The sequence below is a fragment of the Carassius gibelio genome, chromosome A5 (genome assembly GCF_023724105.1).
Source record: "Carassius gibelio isolate Cgi1373 ecotype wild population from Czech Republic chromosome A5, carGib1.2-hapl.c, whole genome shotgun sequence".
Classification (NCBI taxonomy): Eukaryota; Metazoa; Chordata; class Actinopteri; order Cypriniformes; family Cyprinidae; genus Carassius; species Carassius gibelio.
This window is the reverse complement of record NC_068375.1, coordinates 24,531,735-24,551,659: the sequence shown is the minus strand read 5'-3', so window position 1 is coordinate 24,551,659 and position 19,925 is coordinate 24,531,735. Positions and strand designations below refer to the sequence as shown.

At 38.3% G+C, this 19,925-nt stretch overlaps 1 protein-coding gene across 2 annotated transcripts in view; it reads right to left on the bottom strand.

Moving 5' to 3' along the window:
* Nucleotides 1-19,925, bottom strand: part of arhgef28a (Rho guanine nucleotide exchange factor (GEF) 28a) — a 64,159-nt gene that overhangs the window by 19,205 nt on the left and 25,029 nt on the right. The window contains exons 8-31 of one of the 2 annotated variants that reach the window (XM_052592698.1): nt 19,347-19,393; nt 19,048-19,114; nt 12,924-13,012; nt 11,631-11,920; nt 10,588-10,789; nt 10,332-10,446; nt 9,803-9,845; nt 9,175-9,276; nt 8,533-8,656; nt 7,594-7,729; nt 7,294-7,349; nt 6,972-7,032; nt 6,698-6,830; nt 6,113-6,231; nt 5,850-5,990; nt 5,515-5,765; nt 4,613-4,738; nt 4,397-4,514; nt 4,048-4,299; nt 3,819-3,895; nt 3,392-3,570; nt 3,171-3,262; nt 2,299-2,472; nt 1,764-2,002 (exon numbers count right to left, since the gene is read on the bottom strand). In XM_052592698.1, coding sequence (XP_052448658.1) covers nt 1,764-2,002; nt 2,299-2,472; nt 3,171-3,262; nt 3,392-3,570; nt 3,819-3,895; nt 4,048-4,299; nt 4,397-4,514; nt 4,613-4,738; nt 5,515-5,765; nt 5,850-5,990; nt 6,113-6,231; nt 6,698-6,830; nt 6,972-7,032; nt 7,294-7,349; nt 7,594-7,729; nt 8,533-8,656; nt 9,175-9,276; nt 9,803-9,845; nt 10,332-10,446; nt 10,588-10,789; nt 11,631-11,920; nt 12,924-13,012; nt 19,048-19,114; nt 19,347-19,393 — 3,233 coding nt within the window. Of the gene's footprint in view, nt 1-1,763; nt 2,003-2,298; nt 2,473-3,170; nt 3,263-3,391; nt 3,571-3,818; nt 3,896-4,047; nt 4,300-4,396; nt 4,515-4,612; nt 4,739-5,514; nt 5,766-5,849; nt 5,991-6,112; nt 6,232-6,697; nt 6,831-6,971; nt 7,033-7,293; nt 7,350-7,593; nt 7,730-8,532; nt 8,657-9,174; nt 9,277-9,802; nt 9,846-10,331; nt 10,447-10,587; nt 10,790-11,630; nt 11,921-12,923; nt 13,013-14,731; nt 15,406-19,047; nt 19,115-19,346; nt 19,394-19,925 lie in introns of those variants that run through there. The other variant, XM_052592697.1, reaches the window with a different exon arrangement.

Genomic DNA, 19,925 nt, shown 5'->3' with positions numbered 1-19,925 from the left:
CTTCCCATCTGTGATGCCCAGATGCTGAGACACCTTGTCTCCTCATTTTCTGATCCAACAGGTTTGTCATCAAGCCGGCATGACACATGTTGACGAACTCCTGTTCTCTCATTCATCAATGACTCGTTTGACAAACCTTGCGGACAAGGCACAGTGCACTTCTTCCTAGTGCCTTTTGCTCCACTGAACCACAGGAACCCTGCCCTAGGTACAACAAACTTTATTCCTTTTAGTCCATTGGCGACGTGTCTGGAAGCTTGGTTAAGCCTCCCCAACCTTTCCTGCTGGCTTCTCAGAACCTTTTATCTCTGCTATGAGATACAGTTCACCAGGCTTCTGCCGTAGTTCAGTAGCATTCTGTTAACCTCAGTGCGAGGCAAGAATGCTGTTGTTTCACATAGCTGAGTTTGACAGAGGAACTCACTGTTATAATCCATTATGAAAAGGCATCCCTCAAATGAACTCTCCACATGAAGTGCTCCACACGTAGTTGCTCGCCTATATGGCCCCATATGTGTTTTACTTCACCGACTTGTCCGTTGGGATTTAGTGTTTTCCCTAGATAGACGTTCAGTTTGTCAATGAGTTCTGTGCTTGGTATTTCTCCCCTTTTTTGGAGCCCACAACAGATTCTTCCCTGTGTGGTCCTTCCTTCAGTAAGTCCATAGGTCAGTCTTTAAGTTGCCTCCCCTTCAGGTAATATGTGATCTCCGAAGTGTCTTTTTCCCTTCTAGGAAAACAGACATGTTCCCAACATTGCCTACCAGGATTTCAGCCATTACTTATTACTCTTTTTCTAATAAGCTCAGGCTGAGGTGACCTCCTCCTTAATGTTGGCTCTCTACGATGTTGGGTAGTAAGATCATAAGTCTTGGATGTTGTAAGGTTTTGAGGATAGTGCATTTGGTTGTGACATGCCGGTCTTGTCAACATCTATGCCCCAGGCTCTTGTGGCGCAGTTCAGCATCTGAATTGAGACACTGTGATCATCTCCCTTATGCCACAACTCTAAACTGCCTCGGAGTGGGTTGAGACATTTCTCGACTCCTCAGAACAGAATGAGTGAGCAAATGCTATGCTGGCTTATTTATATATGGATGTCTGAGGTGTAGCCAGCTATGCAGATTTTGCTTGCCAATTTCACTGGCCTTTTCTCAATGACGTCAGAGCTGTCTGGGCTCCCAAGAGCGACCCTGTTGTGTTCAACACAACATCTCAGGTTCCTCCATTAGGGAATGAGGTTTACCATACGTAACCAAGAGGTTTTGTAACAATAAAATGTAAATACCTTTTAAATATTGATCATCTCTTTTCGTGAACTGTGCTCATGTCAGCAGCACAAAAAACCTTCTCAGCATGATGTGCTGTGCAGTGCACTGCAAGACGCCATAGACAGCAGAAAACAGATCCAAGAAAATGAAAGCCTAATTCTTTGCTTTTATTTTTAATGAAACGGGACCCTTGAGGCGGTGAAATGGACACCTCTTATGTCAAGCTCATGAATACTTAGTAACATAAAGAATGAGATGTGATAGCTGAAGAAGAATGTGAATAATTCATGCAAGGCGACTGTAAACTCATGCTGAACACAGCCTTTTTGGTAAGGCTGCAATTAAAATCACTAATAATGGAAAATATTGACTATTTCTTACCCATGTTAGTATATTTCTATTAGTAATCATGCTGTGACATTATACTTCCACAATTCATCTTCTAGTGGTAATCCTGTGTGCAAATAATGGCTGTGTCATGAGAACATTTACCTTTAGGTGAATATTGTGATCAGCATCTGAGCTGTGATTAAAGGCCTGTGTTTCCAAACATTGCTCTCCTCTCCAGTCTCCATCCTCTCTCTGGAGGGGGTCCATCAGTGGGCTCTGGTGCTCAAGGGACAGAGGGGAGGAGGGAGAGCAAGCCTCGGGTTGGGTCTGTTCTTCTGGACAAGACAGGATGGCAGCAGTTGAAGCACAGTGAGAGGAGAGAGCTGCTTTCAGGTTCTCCACTGATAAGGAGAGAGAGAGACAGAAGGATTTAATAAAAGTAAAAACTACTGTGCATGCTGTTATGTGTATTGTGGTTCATAACAAAGTAAACTAACAGTAAACGAATAGTGATCTATTATTACAAGTTAAATTAACTGTTTTCTGGGTTAATATATTTTAAATGTTATTAATTCCTTTTGATGGCCTTTACGGTCACATCTGCCCAGTTTAATGAATCCTTGCTGAATAAAAAAAAAACTGCACTGTTCTGAATGGTAATGTAAATATGGATATGCTTCCCTCGTTGGACTCTCACCCTCTATAAGAGCAGCGCTGAGCAGTACTCCAGCCTGAGGGATGTCTTCAGTGCTGGGCCGGACCAGCAGTCTGGGCTCTGGTCCTGTCTCACTTTCTCCTGCCATGATATGATAGATGTGTAGCTTCTCCCCCAGATTTGCACAGATGAGGTGATCGTGGCCACACAAAGACTCTGTGAAAGAAGGAAGTTGGTTGTCATGTAAAAAATATATATATTATTCTTTAGCTCACACAAATAGCTTAAAGGATTAGTTCAGCCAAAAATGAATATAAGGCTGTGATTTACTTACCCCTGAAGCATCCTAGGTGTATATGCCTTAAATTCTTTCAGACAAATCGAGTCTGAGTTATATTAATAATGGTCTCTGGTGTTGCATTGCTTCAGTTCAAACAATGTTTAATATAACTTGGAATGGATTCGTCTAAAATAAGAAAGTCATATACACCTAAAACACAGCCTAATTATCATTTTTGGGTGAACTAACCCTTTAAGAAACCCTACCTCTCATTGACCACTATTCAAAATAAACTGTGTATGCTGATGAAATAAAAGCAACATACAAATCTGATGTATTTGATTATGTTATTAGATGTTTTACCAGTTACAGATTATACTGTTGGCACATACATTGACAAATCCATTTCATAGTACTATAAGAGCTCTCCAAAAATAGTTAGGGAATGTGGGCATTCTTGAGGTGCCATCACCTCTTGCAAATCCACAGTAATGGCCTGCACCACAGAACAATTTGAGATGAAAGATGAACAGGGATGCAAATGGATATATATCTTCAGTTATTATGAATTATATATACATTTCAGCTATTATAAACTATTATCCTTGGGTTCAGCATATCTGGTTGGTTGTACCTTTTAGCCTGTGGATCTTTTGGACCTTTGCCTCTGTGACTCTCCTTTCCTCTTCTGACTCACTTGTAGTTTTATCCTCCTCTTCAGGGCAACTTATCAAACAAATATAAATTTATAATTAGTTCAATCACACACAGATTTTTTTTTTCACTCTCAGCTGCCTTTGTAGATCAAGTGTGAATATTAAGTATGACATGTTCCAGTTCCTCATCACTTCACACCTCTCCACAGCCTCTCTGATGAGTCTCATCCAGGCATTTCGTTCATCTTTAGAAGCAGCGTGCACCTCATACATCTCAGGACCAGCTGAAGACGCGCTGATCAGAAACATGCCTCTCTCCTCATTGGCCACCTCACGCACAATCAGCTTCTGCAGAGAGATCACCGGAGGCTTCTGGTCCTGAGAAAGACAACATAGCTGAGAGATTGGCGACACAGTATTCAACAGATTTACGAAGAAGAGCGGGAAGATTCTGCTCCACTTAAAAGTTGAGCTTGTTTAAGACTTGCACAATCTATAGCAATGCAATGGCAACATCCAATAAATGCAGCCTTGATGATTATAAAAGACTTCTTGTTAACCCAAACCTTTGACCTGTAATGCATGCTTTATAAAGATGAAAATGCATAGTAATCTCAAAAACCAACCACAGCAGCAAAGATGTATTTCTGATCTTTCTCCTGAAGGAACACCAATGAATCAGACAGCAAAAACGCCAGAACATCTGTGGATGACCAGAACAATCAAATAATGTAGCCAGACCTTTCATCTGCTGAGCCAGACAAGAATTAAGCACACATGGTTATTCATATGTCCGTTCGCTTGACTACTGTGTGATGTATTGTGGCCGTTTTATTGGATAATTCATTTCCTCACCTTTCAGTCTTCCTGTGGCTGTCTTCCAGAGCAGCGGGCCCTGGTGCAGCAGAGCTCTGCCACTGGTGATGTCCTGCTTGCGGAAGGGGTTTCCACTCTTCAGTTTAGTCGAGCATTTGTTCTCCATGCGGCCCAGGACCTCACTCAGCTTCTGGTTCTGCTCGCACTGACTCACGCACTGGTCCACAGCGGAGATCAGCTCTCGGATCAGGACTAGTGCACAGGAGAGGTCAGCATGCTCTTCTGTGCCCTCTGAAGCAAAGAACAAGAGAAACTGAGAGTAAACGAATGTGTATGCACAGTATATGTTCGGGACTGGTTGTGATGTACTGTGTGTGAAGACAGATACCCTCTGTATATTGCAGGATTCTTTCCAGGAGGACGGGATACTTTGTAATTCTCTGCGTCACTAGCAAGATGCATTCTGGGATTTCTCGTCTTTTTACCAAGGAGTTGCTACTCTGTTGCTGTGGGACCAAAAAGATCAGATTAACGGAAATTTAGTGCTACCAAGAGCATCCATAATACAAAATGTGACCGATACAGTCATTGATTTGGCTCTCACTCTGATGAAGAGCTGAAATCTCTTATTCTGCTGCTGAAGCTCTTTGAAGTAGCTGACCGCTTCTGTGTGGTGACTGCAAAACTCGCCATACACCTGCTTCATCTTCTCTGCATTTTCCTGGGAGAACTATGATGAACACAAACACACACCTATGATGTTTCTTATGATGTATGTACTCTATATGTACTTGATACCAGCAGCAGGTGTGACTGGAACTACAGCTCTCGAATTCTGGTGACAAGCAGGGATGCACCGAAATGAAAGTTCTTAGCCAAAGCCGAACTAAATCAAAACACTGGGCCGGGTGCCGAAGGCTGAATACCCGAAAACATTACCTATGTAGGCCTATTTTTCCTTTTCAAAACTGCATTAATTAAATAATTTTTAAATTCTAGCAGATACTATACCAACAAAGCACAGTTTAACTTAAAATGTATAAGTCAGTAAAGTATTATTTTTTGTCCATTTTTGAGACTTAAATCAGGCATCTATTTTTTTTTTTTACTGTACAAATAATGGCAGCCTTGCTGAGCCGAAGAGACTTCTTTTAAAACATTAAAAAATATTACAGATCCCAGTTTAGACACTATGTGTACATGTTATGATAGATGTATTAATAGAGCTGTTGTAGGGTAATTACTATTATCAGTGAAACTAACAATGGAAAATAATTACCTTAATGTTAATTTCAGCACCTGAATTAATATGAACTAGCATTAATAAAAAAAAAAATATATAGTAACAAATATATTGATTACTGTTAGTAAAAGTTAACTCATTAACTAACAATAAACTAATGTAACATCATTACAAGTATTACGATTAAATTGATCAGGACCCTGAATTATTTGAATTATGTAATCGTACAGAAATATATACGACTACTACTATAATTAATGTACCTGTTGCAGAAAGATGTCACCCACATGGTGGATGAGGTAGTTCTTGCGGCTGTTGGGCTGAATGCAGCTTTGCCGCCGTTCCTTCATCGCTGAAAGGAAGTCACGGTGGAGGAGAAGCAGCTCATCTAAGCAAGGGAAAATCCGATCAATAGTGTCCGCATCCAGTCCGACTTCTTCCCGCATTCCCCGCCTGAAGACCTCCGCCATTATCACCAGCGTCTGTACGTGATGGAGCTCGGTCTGCATGAACTCTGAGTAAGACCAAGAGTACAAACACTTTCAAATGATGTACAGAATTAAACTGAACAGAACATTTTAGGTGAGTTTCAGCTGACCGTAAATGACATCCTGTCTCTTGACGATGCGCTTTTCTTGCATCTTACAGAACTGGGGCTCTACCGCTAGACTCCATGACTCCGCCTCCAAATCCACAGCATTCATTACCAGCTCATTCTGTAGTGGGGAATCTACAGAGTCTATGGAGAGGTGGGATACACATAAGAGCACTTTTTTTTAAGTTATTAAGGCAAAATTACTGGGTTCCAAGTATGTTGAGTTGAGGTAGGAATTTCCTCCATCAAATGCCCAGCTGTTTTACCTTCAATAAGAGAAGAATCAGTGGATGTTGAGGACTCCAATGTTTGGAGGAGCTCCTCTGGTTGAATATTGTTCTGCCATGGGGGAGCGTCACTATCTGCTTCTGGGCTACCGCAAAGCCTGATGGGAAATAAATGGCATTAATGTTCATTACAACACCAAGGAATGCTAAACACTCTTGTTCATTTCAAAAAATACAAACTTTGGGCACTTATGCTGTGTTGGCTTATTGTAATGCCCATTCAAATATTGAATATCCAAACAGTTAAGGTCAAGTAGCAATTATTTAGCATTTACAGAGGAAACAAATTGATAAAAGTTAGTCAGCTTGTGTTGAGACTGCATGCATTTCAATATTATGTCTGAAATTGTCAGACTGAAAATAAATAAGAATGTTGCAGTAATTTTCAGTCAAAAATTTACCTTTTAACTTTTAATATTTTAATAATCAAACAAAATAAATCTTCTCACTCTAGTTGATTTTTGTAGTATTATTACATTATAACAGCATATGGGTCATAAACATTAACAATAAATTGATCTAGTTAGTTTTTGGTTGAATATTGCAACACACAGAGTTTCGGACCTTTCTGTGACTGCAGGCACACTTCTAGACAGAGGGCAAAGAAGAGGTGTAGAGTCTCGTGATGTCATCACAGGAAGAGAGGCGGAGATGGGCATCTGAGACCACGAGGAGGAACTTTCACGCACTATAAAATCTAAATGTGACAAAAAAGGTGAGAGCAAATTCAAAACAAAACTGTAACTGCTTAAAAAAACCTCTTTAGGATTTTCAAAGAGATGATAGCATGAGTCATATCGATTTCCTTTACATATTTTATTAAGGTGGTAAAACTCACTCTGAGGGAGGGAGGCTGTCCTGCTTTTTACTGTCATTACAGAAGATTTGTCTTGAGGTTTCTGTAAAAGAAAGCATGATAAGTATATATATATTTTTTAAATTAACATTACTTCCTCGTTTGACACACTGATTAGCAGAATTCAGTATTGTAACAATAGGCCTCATTACAGAGCCTCTGTCCTTTGTGTATGACCAAACATGGGCAAACGTGTCTCTAGGTTTAAATATTAAATTTAGACAATGTAGTTCAAGACAAAAAAACTAAGAAAAACCAACAACAACAACAACAACAACAACATGTAATCACAAGCGCAGTCCACCTTCAGGCATGGTGCAGATGAGTCCTTACAGCCCTTATGGATGCTAACTGCACAGTCTAAGAGTCAAGAGAAATATAAACAAACCAGAAGAAAGAACATTAATATAATATAATATAATATAATATAATATAATATAATAAAATACAGATAAACACTTAATAAATCAACTGGCAGACATCCAGGACCTAAATTTTCCAAATCACAAAAATAGATCAAATGAAATGTCTCATTTCAAACCTCCTTGTTGCAAGAAACACAGTCTATCTTAATGTCTTATTATTTAAAAGATCTGAAACTCACATGTGCAGTGGAGGACCTCTTTCCCAGGAGCTGGCTTGCCGCAGATCTCACAAAGTGTCGACCCCAGGACAGATCCAGCTGTGAACTGATGTCCATTGACCTGTTTGTCTTTGGTCTCTCTCTCTTTTCCTCTCCCCTTAAAGAACCAAGAAAAAGCCATCAGATCACTGACAGTCCACATCACCATCTGCCATGACTGCACGTTAAACTCAACATGTTCATCTCTTCACGTTGTCTGCTTGCTAAGTTAGTCTAAGTCTGACATGCTTGTGTAGCAAAAAAAAAAAGAAAAGGCCGTGGGAGAGTTTGCTGCTAGTAAAACAGTTACAGCCAGAACAAGGTTTAATTATTAAAGAGACAACTGTGGTTGTTTTCCGGTCGAACAACCAGTCTTTACCCCCAATTTCTTTTTCATACATCATGAATGGCTATTAAAGGATATTGTGTGCAAAAACCAGGAAGATATAGTACAGTAAAAAAACACCTTTGTATAAAGTAACATGCATTGTATAAGGTAACTTGTATAAGAATATAAACCAAAGTTTAAGATTTTAATAGATTGCTTATATGTAATAAGGTAAAATATGATTACAATTTAAAATAAATGTTCTATTTTAATATTTGAAAATTATTTTTTTTCCTCCAAGTAACATTTCTTATTATCAATGTTGAAATCTGTTTTGCTTTATATTTTTGTGGACATTTGTGATACCTGTTTTATTTCAGGTTTCTTTAATGAACTTCAGTGAATGCTGTTTGTGTGCTCAAAAAACAAACTTAGAAAATGACAGCATTTGTTTGAAATATAAATCTTTTGTAACATTATTAATGCCTTTACTTTCACTTTTCTTAAATTTAATTTACCTTTGTTTAAAGTATTACCCAAACGTTTTGAACAGCAGTGTATAAATATACATTACGTGTGTACAGTATGTTTACCTTGTTCTTGTTGCGAGTGCTATACATTCGGCTCTTTATAAAGCTGAACGTGCGACTGACTTTGCATTTTTCTGACTCTGTTTTGGAAGGGACGATGTATTTGTCCCATTCCTCTTCCTCAATCCTGGAAGACAAAAGCCCGCTTAGATTATTCACCTGGTGTGCACTAGAATCACAAACACATGCCTGTCCAGTGAGTGTTTAATGATAACACAGCTTTTACTTTCAGACCATGATGCAGTGGCTGGCTAGTTTCATTAATGCATTTGTTTCAGAGTAAGTCAAGCATTATTTTCCAGGCAGCCGGAAAATTAATAATTAGTCATCACCCTCCGTGCCATAAATAATTAGGACATACCACCTGAGCAGTGCGGACATTCTCTGCATTTCACACATACCGGATTAGAAATCTGTGCTTAGTGGGAGGTGAGTTGTGAGACAAGGACCACAGTTAGGTTCACAAACAGTGTTATTACATACTGGGTGAAGTGACAGCATCATTTGGAGTTTTACACAAACATTAACAAGCATTAGACATGATTTCATGCCGGTGGGTGACAGTGCATTCTGGTTAGGTTATTAAGACGCTCATGCCAAGTGTTGTTGGTGTTTTGGGGCTACTGGGACTCTGTATTGACGTACTCTTTGAGGAATTCAGAGAGCGTGAGGTGTTGGAGGGAGTTGGCCAGCTCTGCACTGGTCTCGTCGTCAGCCGACTGAGCACGCCTACGAAACCTTAACTCCCTATAGAGGTACAGTACAGCACTCTGAGTGTTTATACACACAGCAGATCCATGCATTTACATTTCAATGTATCACACACACATATTGTCTCTAGAGGGCGCTATTGTGCTTTGCTGAAAAAAAAAGTTAAAAAAAACAAAATGTGGGGAATTAAGAAAAAAAACTTGAAAATAAGCTGACATATGGACGATGACGATATATGAAATGCAATAAAACATACAAAGTGATCTTATCACATAAACTGTAAGTCAATCACCAACTATTACATGCATATTTTTGTATCCATTGACATGTTAATAATGTTGTAAATAATGATAATGTTTTTGCTCATTAAGAAAAAGAAAAAAAAAAGGTTGACCCATGAAAAGGTGCCATATCCTTCAAATCAACCAAAAGCACCCTGTCACCTGGCCACCATGTTGTCAGGGACACTGGAGAATTCTTCTCAACAGTTGTATTCTCTGTTCAACACCCAATACAGGGTTCAGAGGAGATGACAGTGGAGGTTGTTCGAGGTCTGAATTACCTTTTCTCTCGAGGCTGCTCTGATGTGCTGCAGGCACGATGTTCTGTGGAAAGAGAATATAGGTGCTGATATGAAGATTATACTCTAAAATTGAAGTTTTATAATTTAGGTTGCTATGAAACATGCTTCTAACAACCTATGATCAAGTGTAAAGGCAATTATGTTCAGCTGCTATATTATATGTTAGTGTCCAGAAATTATTTTTAACAGCATAATAACCAAAAAGGAATCTCATCAGAAATGTCCTATAAACATAATAATAAAAAAAGGAAAAGTGATTTTAAATTAGTCACAAATCCTATCATCCTTTAAAAGCTCACCATGCTTGAAACAGCAATTTGTGACTTAGTATGTGATTTATAAATATCTCAGAATAAAAGGACTTTTGTTTATGCGCTGTGATTCATGTTTGACTTGACTTCCTGTCACCTGACTCTGAAAAAAACCTAACCTTTGCAAAAACACACATCATTTGGGACAAAATGCGAGTAAAGTGAGAGGTGGAAGGTGAAAGGTTAAAGGATCTGACCCTGGTTGAGGTCGGTAGGTGGAGGTTGGGCATCCCTGCTTAACCGTGGAGGCAGCAGGCTGATTTTGGGGGATGTGAAGGAATACGAACGGAGACGGATGCCCTGCTCAATATCCTGAAAAAAATTAATAATTAACATTTTCAATCCACAGTGCTCACAAATGTAGTAACGACCATCATGTGTAGTAGCTGTAGTCAGATATCTGTATCTGTGCATAGTTTGTAATGTAGGGAACCAGGAAAATAAGTGTGGTACCTTTGCAGGGGTGGGGTTGCAGGGTGAGGAGGCGGAGTGTGAACGCGTGCAGGTAAGATCGGGGGCGGGGCCAGATATAACCCGATCATCTACGCTGTTTTTGAGCTCAGGCTGTGGCTGGGGGAGGGGCTTCTTCATTAAAATGTCATCATCATCATCATCATCCTCCTCGCTGTCCATTTCCAAGGCCACCAGACTCGGGCTTAGAGAGAGGATTGGACTTCAAAAAATTCTCAACAACTACTGCAAGTAAGACGAGCATCACTTAACGCTTTGTAAATAATTTATACATTGTTAGTTTATACAAACACTCCTCAAACTAAGGTGAAATATCACAGCAAGGCAAATGTTTTAAATCATGGAAACATTTTTTAATTGATTCTGGGCTTTTGCATAAAAACTGCATTCCTGCTTTATAAGGCATCCAGCAGACAGAGCCAGGTAGAGTCTGCGTTTGTTTTTGTATTTTTCTTCTCTAGTTTACTCACTGTCACAGTTCTTCTACCAAGTTTTAAAAGATCTAAACAAAATGTCCTTAAAATGTTTTCTGAACAGTGACGGCATCATGCTCTCAGCAGCTAAGAATTCATTGCGTAAAACACATGTGGTCGGCACAAACCATGTTTATTCTTGCTGTAAGTGAATCTGCGTTTGATGTAAGAGTTGTTTTGTCATGTCATGCAACCTGTCCATGTTGGCATGTGCCTGATTTGGCTACTTCAAATCACTATGAAGTATAAACCGAGGCCATAAACTAGTATTCAAAAGCTTGGGGTTGGACGTTTTTGGGAAAGAAATTGATTATTATTGATTGTTCACCAAGAATGCATTAATTTCATCAAAAGTGACATTAAAGACGTTGACAATCCTACAAAAGATTTACATTTCAAATAAATGTTGTTCTTTTGAACTTAAAAAAAAAAAGAAAAAAAGAAAATCTCACCAACCCCAAATGGCAAACGGTAAGTGTAAAGTGTCAAATGTTAAACACCACCAGCAATTAAATAACTGTCACAACAAAACATCAATGTTAGCATGCTTACCTTAGGTCACATGGCTCTGTAGGTGAGCTTGAGCTGTTATATGTCAGTTCAGCAGGTCGTGTGGCACGTATGAGTCTATCCAGCATCGGTCCCGCTGGAGAGGTGGGAGAGAAAGAACAGGAAGCATGCTGCCATCCTCTCTGACCTTCATCATCTTTAATAGCTGGAGGCATATCTATAGTCCCTGGTGACAAGACCCCCATATCTGACATTCGCCACACACCGCTATCTGTCCCAGAACTGTCCTCTGTGACACTTGTAACAGCGTACTTCATGTTGAGGTCATTGTCCTACACCAGAAGTGAAAACAAACAAATATTTAAAGGGTTAGTTCACCCAAAAATGAAAACAGTAGCCAAACTCATAAGTCATCCACCTGGAGCTGCTTCCGTGTACAACAGTGAGCGCAAGCTATATTAAAGTGATTATTACATTTGGAATATGGATATTTTTCTTACAAAAACGCATCGATTCGCTACAGGAGGCCATTTTCTTTTCTTTTTTATTGATGGGCACTTTTTATTTAACCTCTTTTGGACTGATGCATGAGTGCCATGAAACATCTTGAAAGATCAAACACAATCTTTATTGTAACTCTGACTGGATTCATCTGAAAGAAGAAATTCATACACACATAGGATGACTTGAGGGTGAGTAATTTATGGCCTAATTAAAATTTTAGGGTAAACTAACCCTTTAAGGTACTAAGAAAACGACAAAAGTAATGTAGCGATATACTAGGGTTATTTCACTTAAAGTTAAATATTTTTTCTCACCCTCATGAAGCATTTTAAATGAAAAAACCTGTATTACATGCTTCTGGAAAAATCTGCAACCATTTTTGTCCATAAAGTGAAAGTTAATGCGGTCCAAAACATTACTGGTCCCTGCTGACATTTGTATGCACAAAAAACACTGAGAGATTTTTCAGAATCATACAGGTTTGGAAGGACATGAGGGTGAATAAGTGATGACAATTTTTGTTGTTGTTTTGTTTTGGGTGAACTATCCATTACACTAAGCCTGGTGTCTCATAAACTAGTGTCTTGATTCATGTCAAACTAAAGACTTGTAAGGCAGTAGAAGAGTTGTGGCTTAAGATTCAGGCTACAATGTGCCAAGATCAAATAAAGTATTTCCCCAAGACTTTCAAAGAGATCAATCATAGGACAAAGGCAGTAGAGTGAAGGGAGGAGATGGGATTTGGATGGAAAATGTTACAGCTGAGTGTCTGTAGATCTGGCATACTGAGTATGCTGATTTGTAGGAGTAGCGATATGTGTGGCGTCTGACCTTAGCGGAGTCTCTGAGCATGACAGCAGCAGTGTCTGAAGAACTGAGGTGAAATGGAGTGCAGGAGTCAGGAGAGGAACACAGCTTCTCTGTCAAAACAAAGCACACTGTCAAATTGATGTGTGTGTCAATACAACTGGATGGAAATGCAGAGTCAGTGATATTTAGAAGTTAACTAATAGAAAAAAATTATGTGAATGACAGCACTTTACATGCTGCTGCCTTTGTTCTGTTCTATGAAAAATTATGTGTGCGTTAGTGTTTTGACAGTCTCTGAAAGCCATTAAAATAGAAAATAGCACAACAGCATAGTCTCTTTATGGCCGGTAAAGCTTTATTTTTAAGGAGGCTTTTGCTTTCCTTTTGCACAGTTAAATTTTATGTGTCTCTGTGCATTTATCCAAAAAACTATTTTTGAAGAATATAAAAGACATAAAAGATTTATATTTTCAAAAAAGGATGTTCATTTGAACTTTCTAGAACTATTTCTTTTTACCAAATCAGCATAATAGAGCGATTTCTGAAGTATAATAATGTGACACAAAAGACTGAAGTAATGGCTGCTGAAAATTCATTTCTAAAATAGAAAACTTTATTTTATATTGTAATGATATTTCACAATATTACTCTTTTTACTGTATGTTTAATTCAAATAAATGCAGTGTTGGTCAGCATAAGAGAGTATAATTATTTCTCACACAGTAGCATGTACATTTATAATTATTCATTTAGCATGTTCATGCTTTTACTTTTACCACTTCTATTTATAATTTTAAATTGTCTTAGAAATAACCAACTTGTTAAGCAAATCTGCTATTATCTTAAATAAATATCTGAGAACTCCATTAATACACCATAAACTATGAAGAAGAAACCTCTGAATAATAAATTATCTTCTGGGCAAACGTACAAAATGTGTGGTCCCAATGCAGTCAAAGTGGCGTAGTGTGTAAAGAAAATGGAAGAAACAGACATTCAGCCTCACACACACACACACACACACACACACACACACACACACACTATTGACCTTTACAGCTATGTGCAGAAACACAAACTTACACATGCACCTATCCATTCACATGACAAGAACATCCACCGACATTGTCAAACAAACACAAACACATCAAGATTCAATGTTCAAGGGAGAGGTATGTATGTGTTGGCACAAGATCATGTGTGTGTGTGTGTCTTGGTAAAGATGAGTGTGTATGTTTAAGTGATCTGGGATTCAGATAACTTGCAGGGGCATCCCGTCATGACGGATGCGTGTGAAGGTCTTCCAACAACAACGGAAATACCAGATAGTGATGTCCACTCCACACACAAGCTGGATTAATCACTCACTTAACTTGACCTGTGACTGGCAGTTTAGTTTTACTCTTGCGTAGATGGTACCTCTGAATACAGCATTTCTGGTCAGGATGACTATACACACTTTTGAGGTAAGAAATTAAAGACCAATACCAGTGAAATAACCACTTTAATATCCTATCAAAAACATCTCACTGCAATTCTGGCTTAAAATTCCCATTGTACAGAACTAGAATCAGCAATCTGAGCTCTGACTCACTGCTGAATTAAGCTTGTAAAGCTGCCCTGCACCACAGACCCAAAACAATGAACAAAAACACACAAACTAGTCATGTGAGACAACCAAAGACTTTTAGTCTGTGTATGTTTGCTTTCCTTAAGCATTATATATATGTGTGTGTGTGTGTGTGTGTGTGTCTTTGTTGCATGCATCATTCATTCAGACAGGTTCTCTCACTCTCTCTTACTCGCTCTCTCCATTGCTCTCTAGTTACCTGCTTTTGATGTCCGTCTCCGGATTCTCATCTTTGGGAAGGATGGCCATGAGTAGTTAAACGGAGAGTCTGAATCAGAGTCCATGTTTTTAATCTTCCTTAACTGCTCCGTTTTGTGAAACACATAACAGTAAAATCAACAAGGAGTTACGCAGGAGTTTGAGAACACCTTTCTGAAGAAAGCAGATTCCTCAGATAAGCATTGAGGAGATGAGTCCACGAACGCTTGTGCTCATGTTGAAGCAGGTGGGCTCAGACCTGACACTCTATACTCCCACTTTCTTGTTGCAGGCAGAGTCAGGATTCAATCTGGACCTGGGAGAGCATGAAGGAGGGTTTTTTAAACTAAGGTGTCAGCCAAGGTTTATGAATCATTAACCATAAACGTTAATAAAACCCCATGAGGTCCTGGGATGCAAAAGGAAACACACCTCCTCTTGATCTTTATAAAGCAGACTGCAATTTCAACGTGGAACAAATCTCCATAATTATGTTTTCATGAATTCATGATGCAAAGTAACCTAATTTGTAATGCAACTTCTCACAGGCAGGAATGAGCTAAGTATCGCCTCAAAAACAGTACAAGGGTGGCCCAAACTGACTTGCAACGAACATTAATTAATTTGAATAACAGTCCCAAACCAATCCCGGAGTGGTGGCCCACAGTATAATCTAGAACAACTAAAATATATCGGTAATAATATTGTACCTGTATATAATAAAATATTCATTTATATTAACATAACATTGAAATTAAACTATAATCTGCAACTAAATAAAACCTAAACCTAGAAAAAGCCAACCCTACACAGGCAAATTAACACCAAATCAACCTCAAGTCAATCCTACAAAACCCAACTATACATAAAGTACCCCACTTAAATTGAACAGCTCACAGACCCAACTCACAAAATCAAACCCACTGAAACACAACACAAGCTCTACAACACACAGTAAGTCTCCTAGTTAAAAAGCCAAGTCACCCCCAGCCAGGAACTTTTACAAAGCAGCATTACAGCCAGGTGTGTGTGTGAGTGTGTGTCTGAGACGAGATGAATTACTCTCTGCATGTGGAGGACATTCAGACTCTGTTAGCGAACCGCTCCGTGTGTGTATTTATCCATCCTTCAGCGGAAACATGCGCTCCAGTAATCCAAACAGCAGACTCATTCAGCTCACCAAAGGTCTCAAAAACCAACAGAAGACTTATTTCACAGCTTATTTTTACCATAAGTCTGCTGCAACTCAATAATTATATATGTCTGTTTAGAAAATCCTCCTTATGAAGACAGATCTCCTGAAAGGTGAAGGTGAGTAAACAAAAATGTCATATTAAATTCCTTTTTTCTTATATCTGTTCATCCATGTTCATATTCCCTTACTTCGACGAATTGTCCATTCAGTTTAAATAGAGACCTCCGAAAGAGTTTGCTTCCAGTCTGCCTGCTCTTTTTTGTGTGACTGTTTTAGTCTCTCATCTCATGAAATCTGGGCTCCAACCCCAGCTTTCTCCTCCCTCTGCCTCCAGAGTTTCTAGTGGCTGTCTGCGTGTGAGAGACTTAGTTTGTGTTTAAAATGAGAGAAAAAGGGAAATGTTAGCTCATTATTGCTCAGATTATGAGAATGGGTTGCATATGTGAGTGTGAATGAACAAATATTCTTATAATCATTATCATGGGCAAGTACTACTTTTCAAATGTTTAGAGTCAAAACAAGATTATTTTAGGGAAATGAATACACAATTATGCTACACTTATTACAGAGAAGATCAGCTCAAGTTTGATCAACCCAAAGTCATTTAATAAAACACAAGTCATTTTCATCTTTTGTGTTGTGCAATTTGTTCATTTTAACATTTAATTTTAAATGTACTATTTTCCTACATTTTCTTTCCTTAAAAAAAAATATCACAACTAATAAAGTACTTTCTTTTTCTAGGTTTAACCAAATAAATCTCTCCAATGTAACCCCTCGGGTAACATAGACCTGTATGGAAAGCAAAAATTAGGTAACTTGGAGAAATTGATGAGAGCATTTGTATGAGGATGAGGAACCCATTCTGTCGGATTTTAAAGCATCATCTTAAATGTCAGCTTTTGTGCAAGTTCAAAAATCTAAGCTTGTTAAGATTCCTGCTTCGACTTTACAGCTAAAACTGTGAATGTGCATATCTGTGTGAGAGGGCTGTTGTGTTGAAGGGACCAAAGTGGTTTCAAAAGAAAAGAGTTATTCTGTCCTTCCTTGCCTATAAATCTTCCTCCAAAAAAACAAAACAATGCACTTTTTGTACCAAGGAAAGCAGATCCATAAGAGCAATGGCAGCATCTGAAATCCAGAAGGCAGCAATGACATGAAACAAATCAATGAACACTGAACAGAAGGTCTGCACAATTTCATTTAGATGGAAAATGAGCATGTTCTGGTGCCAGCGCCTGCTACTTGTACTTGTAACACACTGAGAGAATAATTAAAAACACAAGACGTCTGTTTTGAATGAACACGATTTTGCTCTAACCTCAAAGAATCCTCTTAAATTAAACACTTTTCTGCTACTCCTTTGGCCAGACTGATGTAAATGCACTGAGGTAAATTTGGTTAACATCACTCCAATTAGACAATTCATGACTTTTCCATCTTCAGTAAACCCTTCTCATGCATGCAAGGACATACACAGAGCATTAACAGTCAACATCCAAATTTCTTGTTGATGTTTACATATAAGAACTTTGTAGGATATTCAATATTTATCTGTAGTCCAATCAATACATCTGTTGAAACAAACATAAACATTTCTGACATCAGAAATCCTAACATGACACACTACCAGGCACCTTTCCATACTCAATACTAAATCTCAACTCCAGCATCATAAATACTCTGCTCAAAACCCAGTCAGCTCCTTTAAGATCATCCAGTCATTTTCTGCCATCTGGTAAGTGCTTCCGTAGCCTGATGGCAAAAACTGAGAGACTTCGGAGGAGCTCCTTCCCCCAGGACACCAGGCTCCTAAACTCAAACCCAGCCTCTTAACATGAACTCACTTAATTATCAGTAAAATTGCACACAGCAATATCTGCAATTAAATTTTTTTACCTCTATTGCTGCTATGTAAAGCAGTACAAACGGTTTGCACGTTCTTCTCTTTTACATTCCTGCTCATCGTAATATTTATTAGGTCTAGAATATACTGTCCTGCACATTTAATTTAATTTTATAAGCATTTTATTTTATCCTTATTTTTTATCTTACCTTTTCCGCACCATATTTATATATAATTTTATTGTGTGTTTGTATTCTTTAGCAATTGCACTGTTGATGGAGCAGACCTGACTTACATTTCACTGCTGGTCATATGCTCTCCATATAACCATGTATGTGACAAAAAAAATTATAATCTTGAATCTCAAGATACATTAAGCAACTTAATTATGCTGCCTGTTATAATCACTTCTTTTGGACAAAGGTTCGGATTAGGATATATTACTATATTATTAGTCAGCATGGACCATAATGGCCTCCAACAAGCTCAGTGAGAAATGAATTTCAACATGGCACAACGAAAAATTTTTGATTATATATATAATATATATATATATATATATATATATATATATATATATATATATATATATATATTTTTTTTTTTTTTACCCAATTTGTTTGCTATATATTTTTATCCTTATTAGAGTATCACAGTGTTAGCTTAGCAACATGCTAACTTCACACTCAACCTCTAGTGTAAAACAATATTTGAGTTGCTGCTACTGTACTCCAAACCATCCACGACCAAAAATGATTATGAAAATGAAAACTACATTACAACTACATTACTGTTCAAAAGATTGTTTAATGCTTCTGAAAGAATTCTCTTATGCTCACAAAGGCTGCATTTATTTGATCAAAAACAGTTAAAACAGTAATATTATGACATTTTTTTACCATTTAAAATAATTGATCTTATTTTAATATATTTTAAAAGTTATTTATTTCTGTGATGGCAAAGCTGAATTTTCAGCAGCCATTTCTCCAGTATTTGGTGTCACATGATCCTTCACATGATCCTTCAGAAATCATTTTAATATGCTGATTTGGTGCTCAAACATTTATATATTTATTATTATTATCAATATTTAAAACAGTAGTGGTGCTTAATATTTTTATGGAAACTGTGATCCAGTCATTGTTTATATATATATATATAAACATTTATCTGAAATAGAAATCTTTTGTAAGATTATAAAAGTTCTTCACTGTCACCCTTGTTTTTATTATTATATCCTTGCTGAATAAAATCAATTCTTTGGACGTATGTTTACCTGAGTTAAACGTGTTTAGATCTTCTTCCTCTTCATCCAGACAGAGAACAAGCTGTTCTTCAAAGACCTGAAAAAAACAAGACGACAAAAACACACTCTCACACCGCAATTCAATCGTTTTCAAGAACAAAAACAGACCAAAATAAGAACGCAAGCACGAACATCAGTCCATTAGCAAACAGAAAAACACTACAAGAGCACATATGGCAGGTCTGAAGGAGACTAAGTGGTCCATTATTGGGTTTCCGATTCCAGGAATTGACTGAGACTCACTCACACACAAAAATAACTCCACTCACACTATCCACCAGGGTTTCATCCTCCATTCTCAGTGGGCTATTCAGATCTGAGGAGCAGAAACAACAAATACAAGATGAAAATCGATTTCCACTTGTATGCATTTGCAAACTTGAGCACAAACAAGCCTTTCTGTTGGAAAACCAAGACACCTATCACCATGGTGAGCAATGACAGGAAGTGTGTGAACGTCAAGTTCACAGGGTCACAGAGGCTGAACCCACAGAGGCTCATGCCATTTTTTTTCTTGATCAGTCGAACTACAGACAGATTATTTCTCTCATTTTGTCCTCTCTTACCCCTCCCAAACATACAGTGTCTCTGTCTCTTGGCCCACCCAGGAGGAATGTGTCTGCTCATACTAGACATGTTTGGGAAACCAGCCGGAGGTCCCTCACAACGACTGTTCTGTGTATGTGTGTGTGTGTATTAGTGTATGTGTTCTCCTCATCCCACATTCTACCACAAGGTCCTCCCGACTGAGCCAAACTCACCCAATGTACTCTAACAACCCTGCCAGACCTAACTCACAGTGACACACACACACACACACACACAGAGAGAGAGAGAGAGAGAGAGAG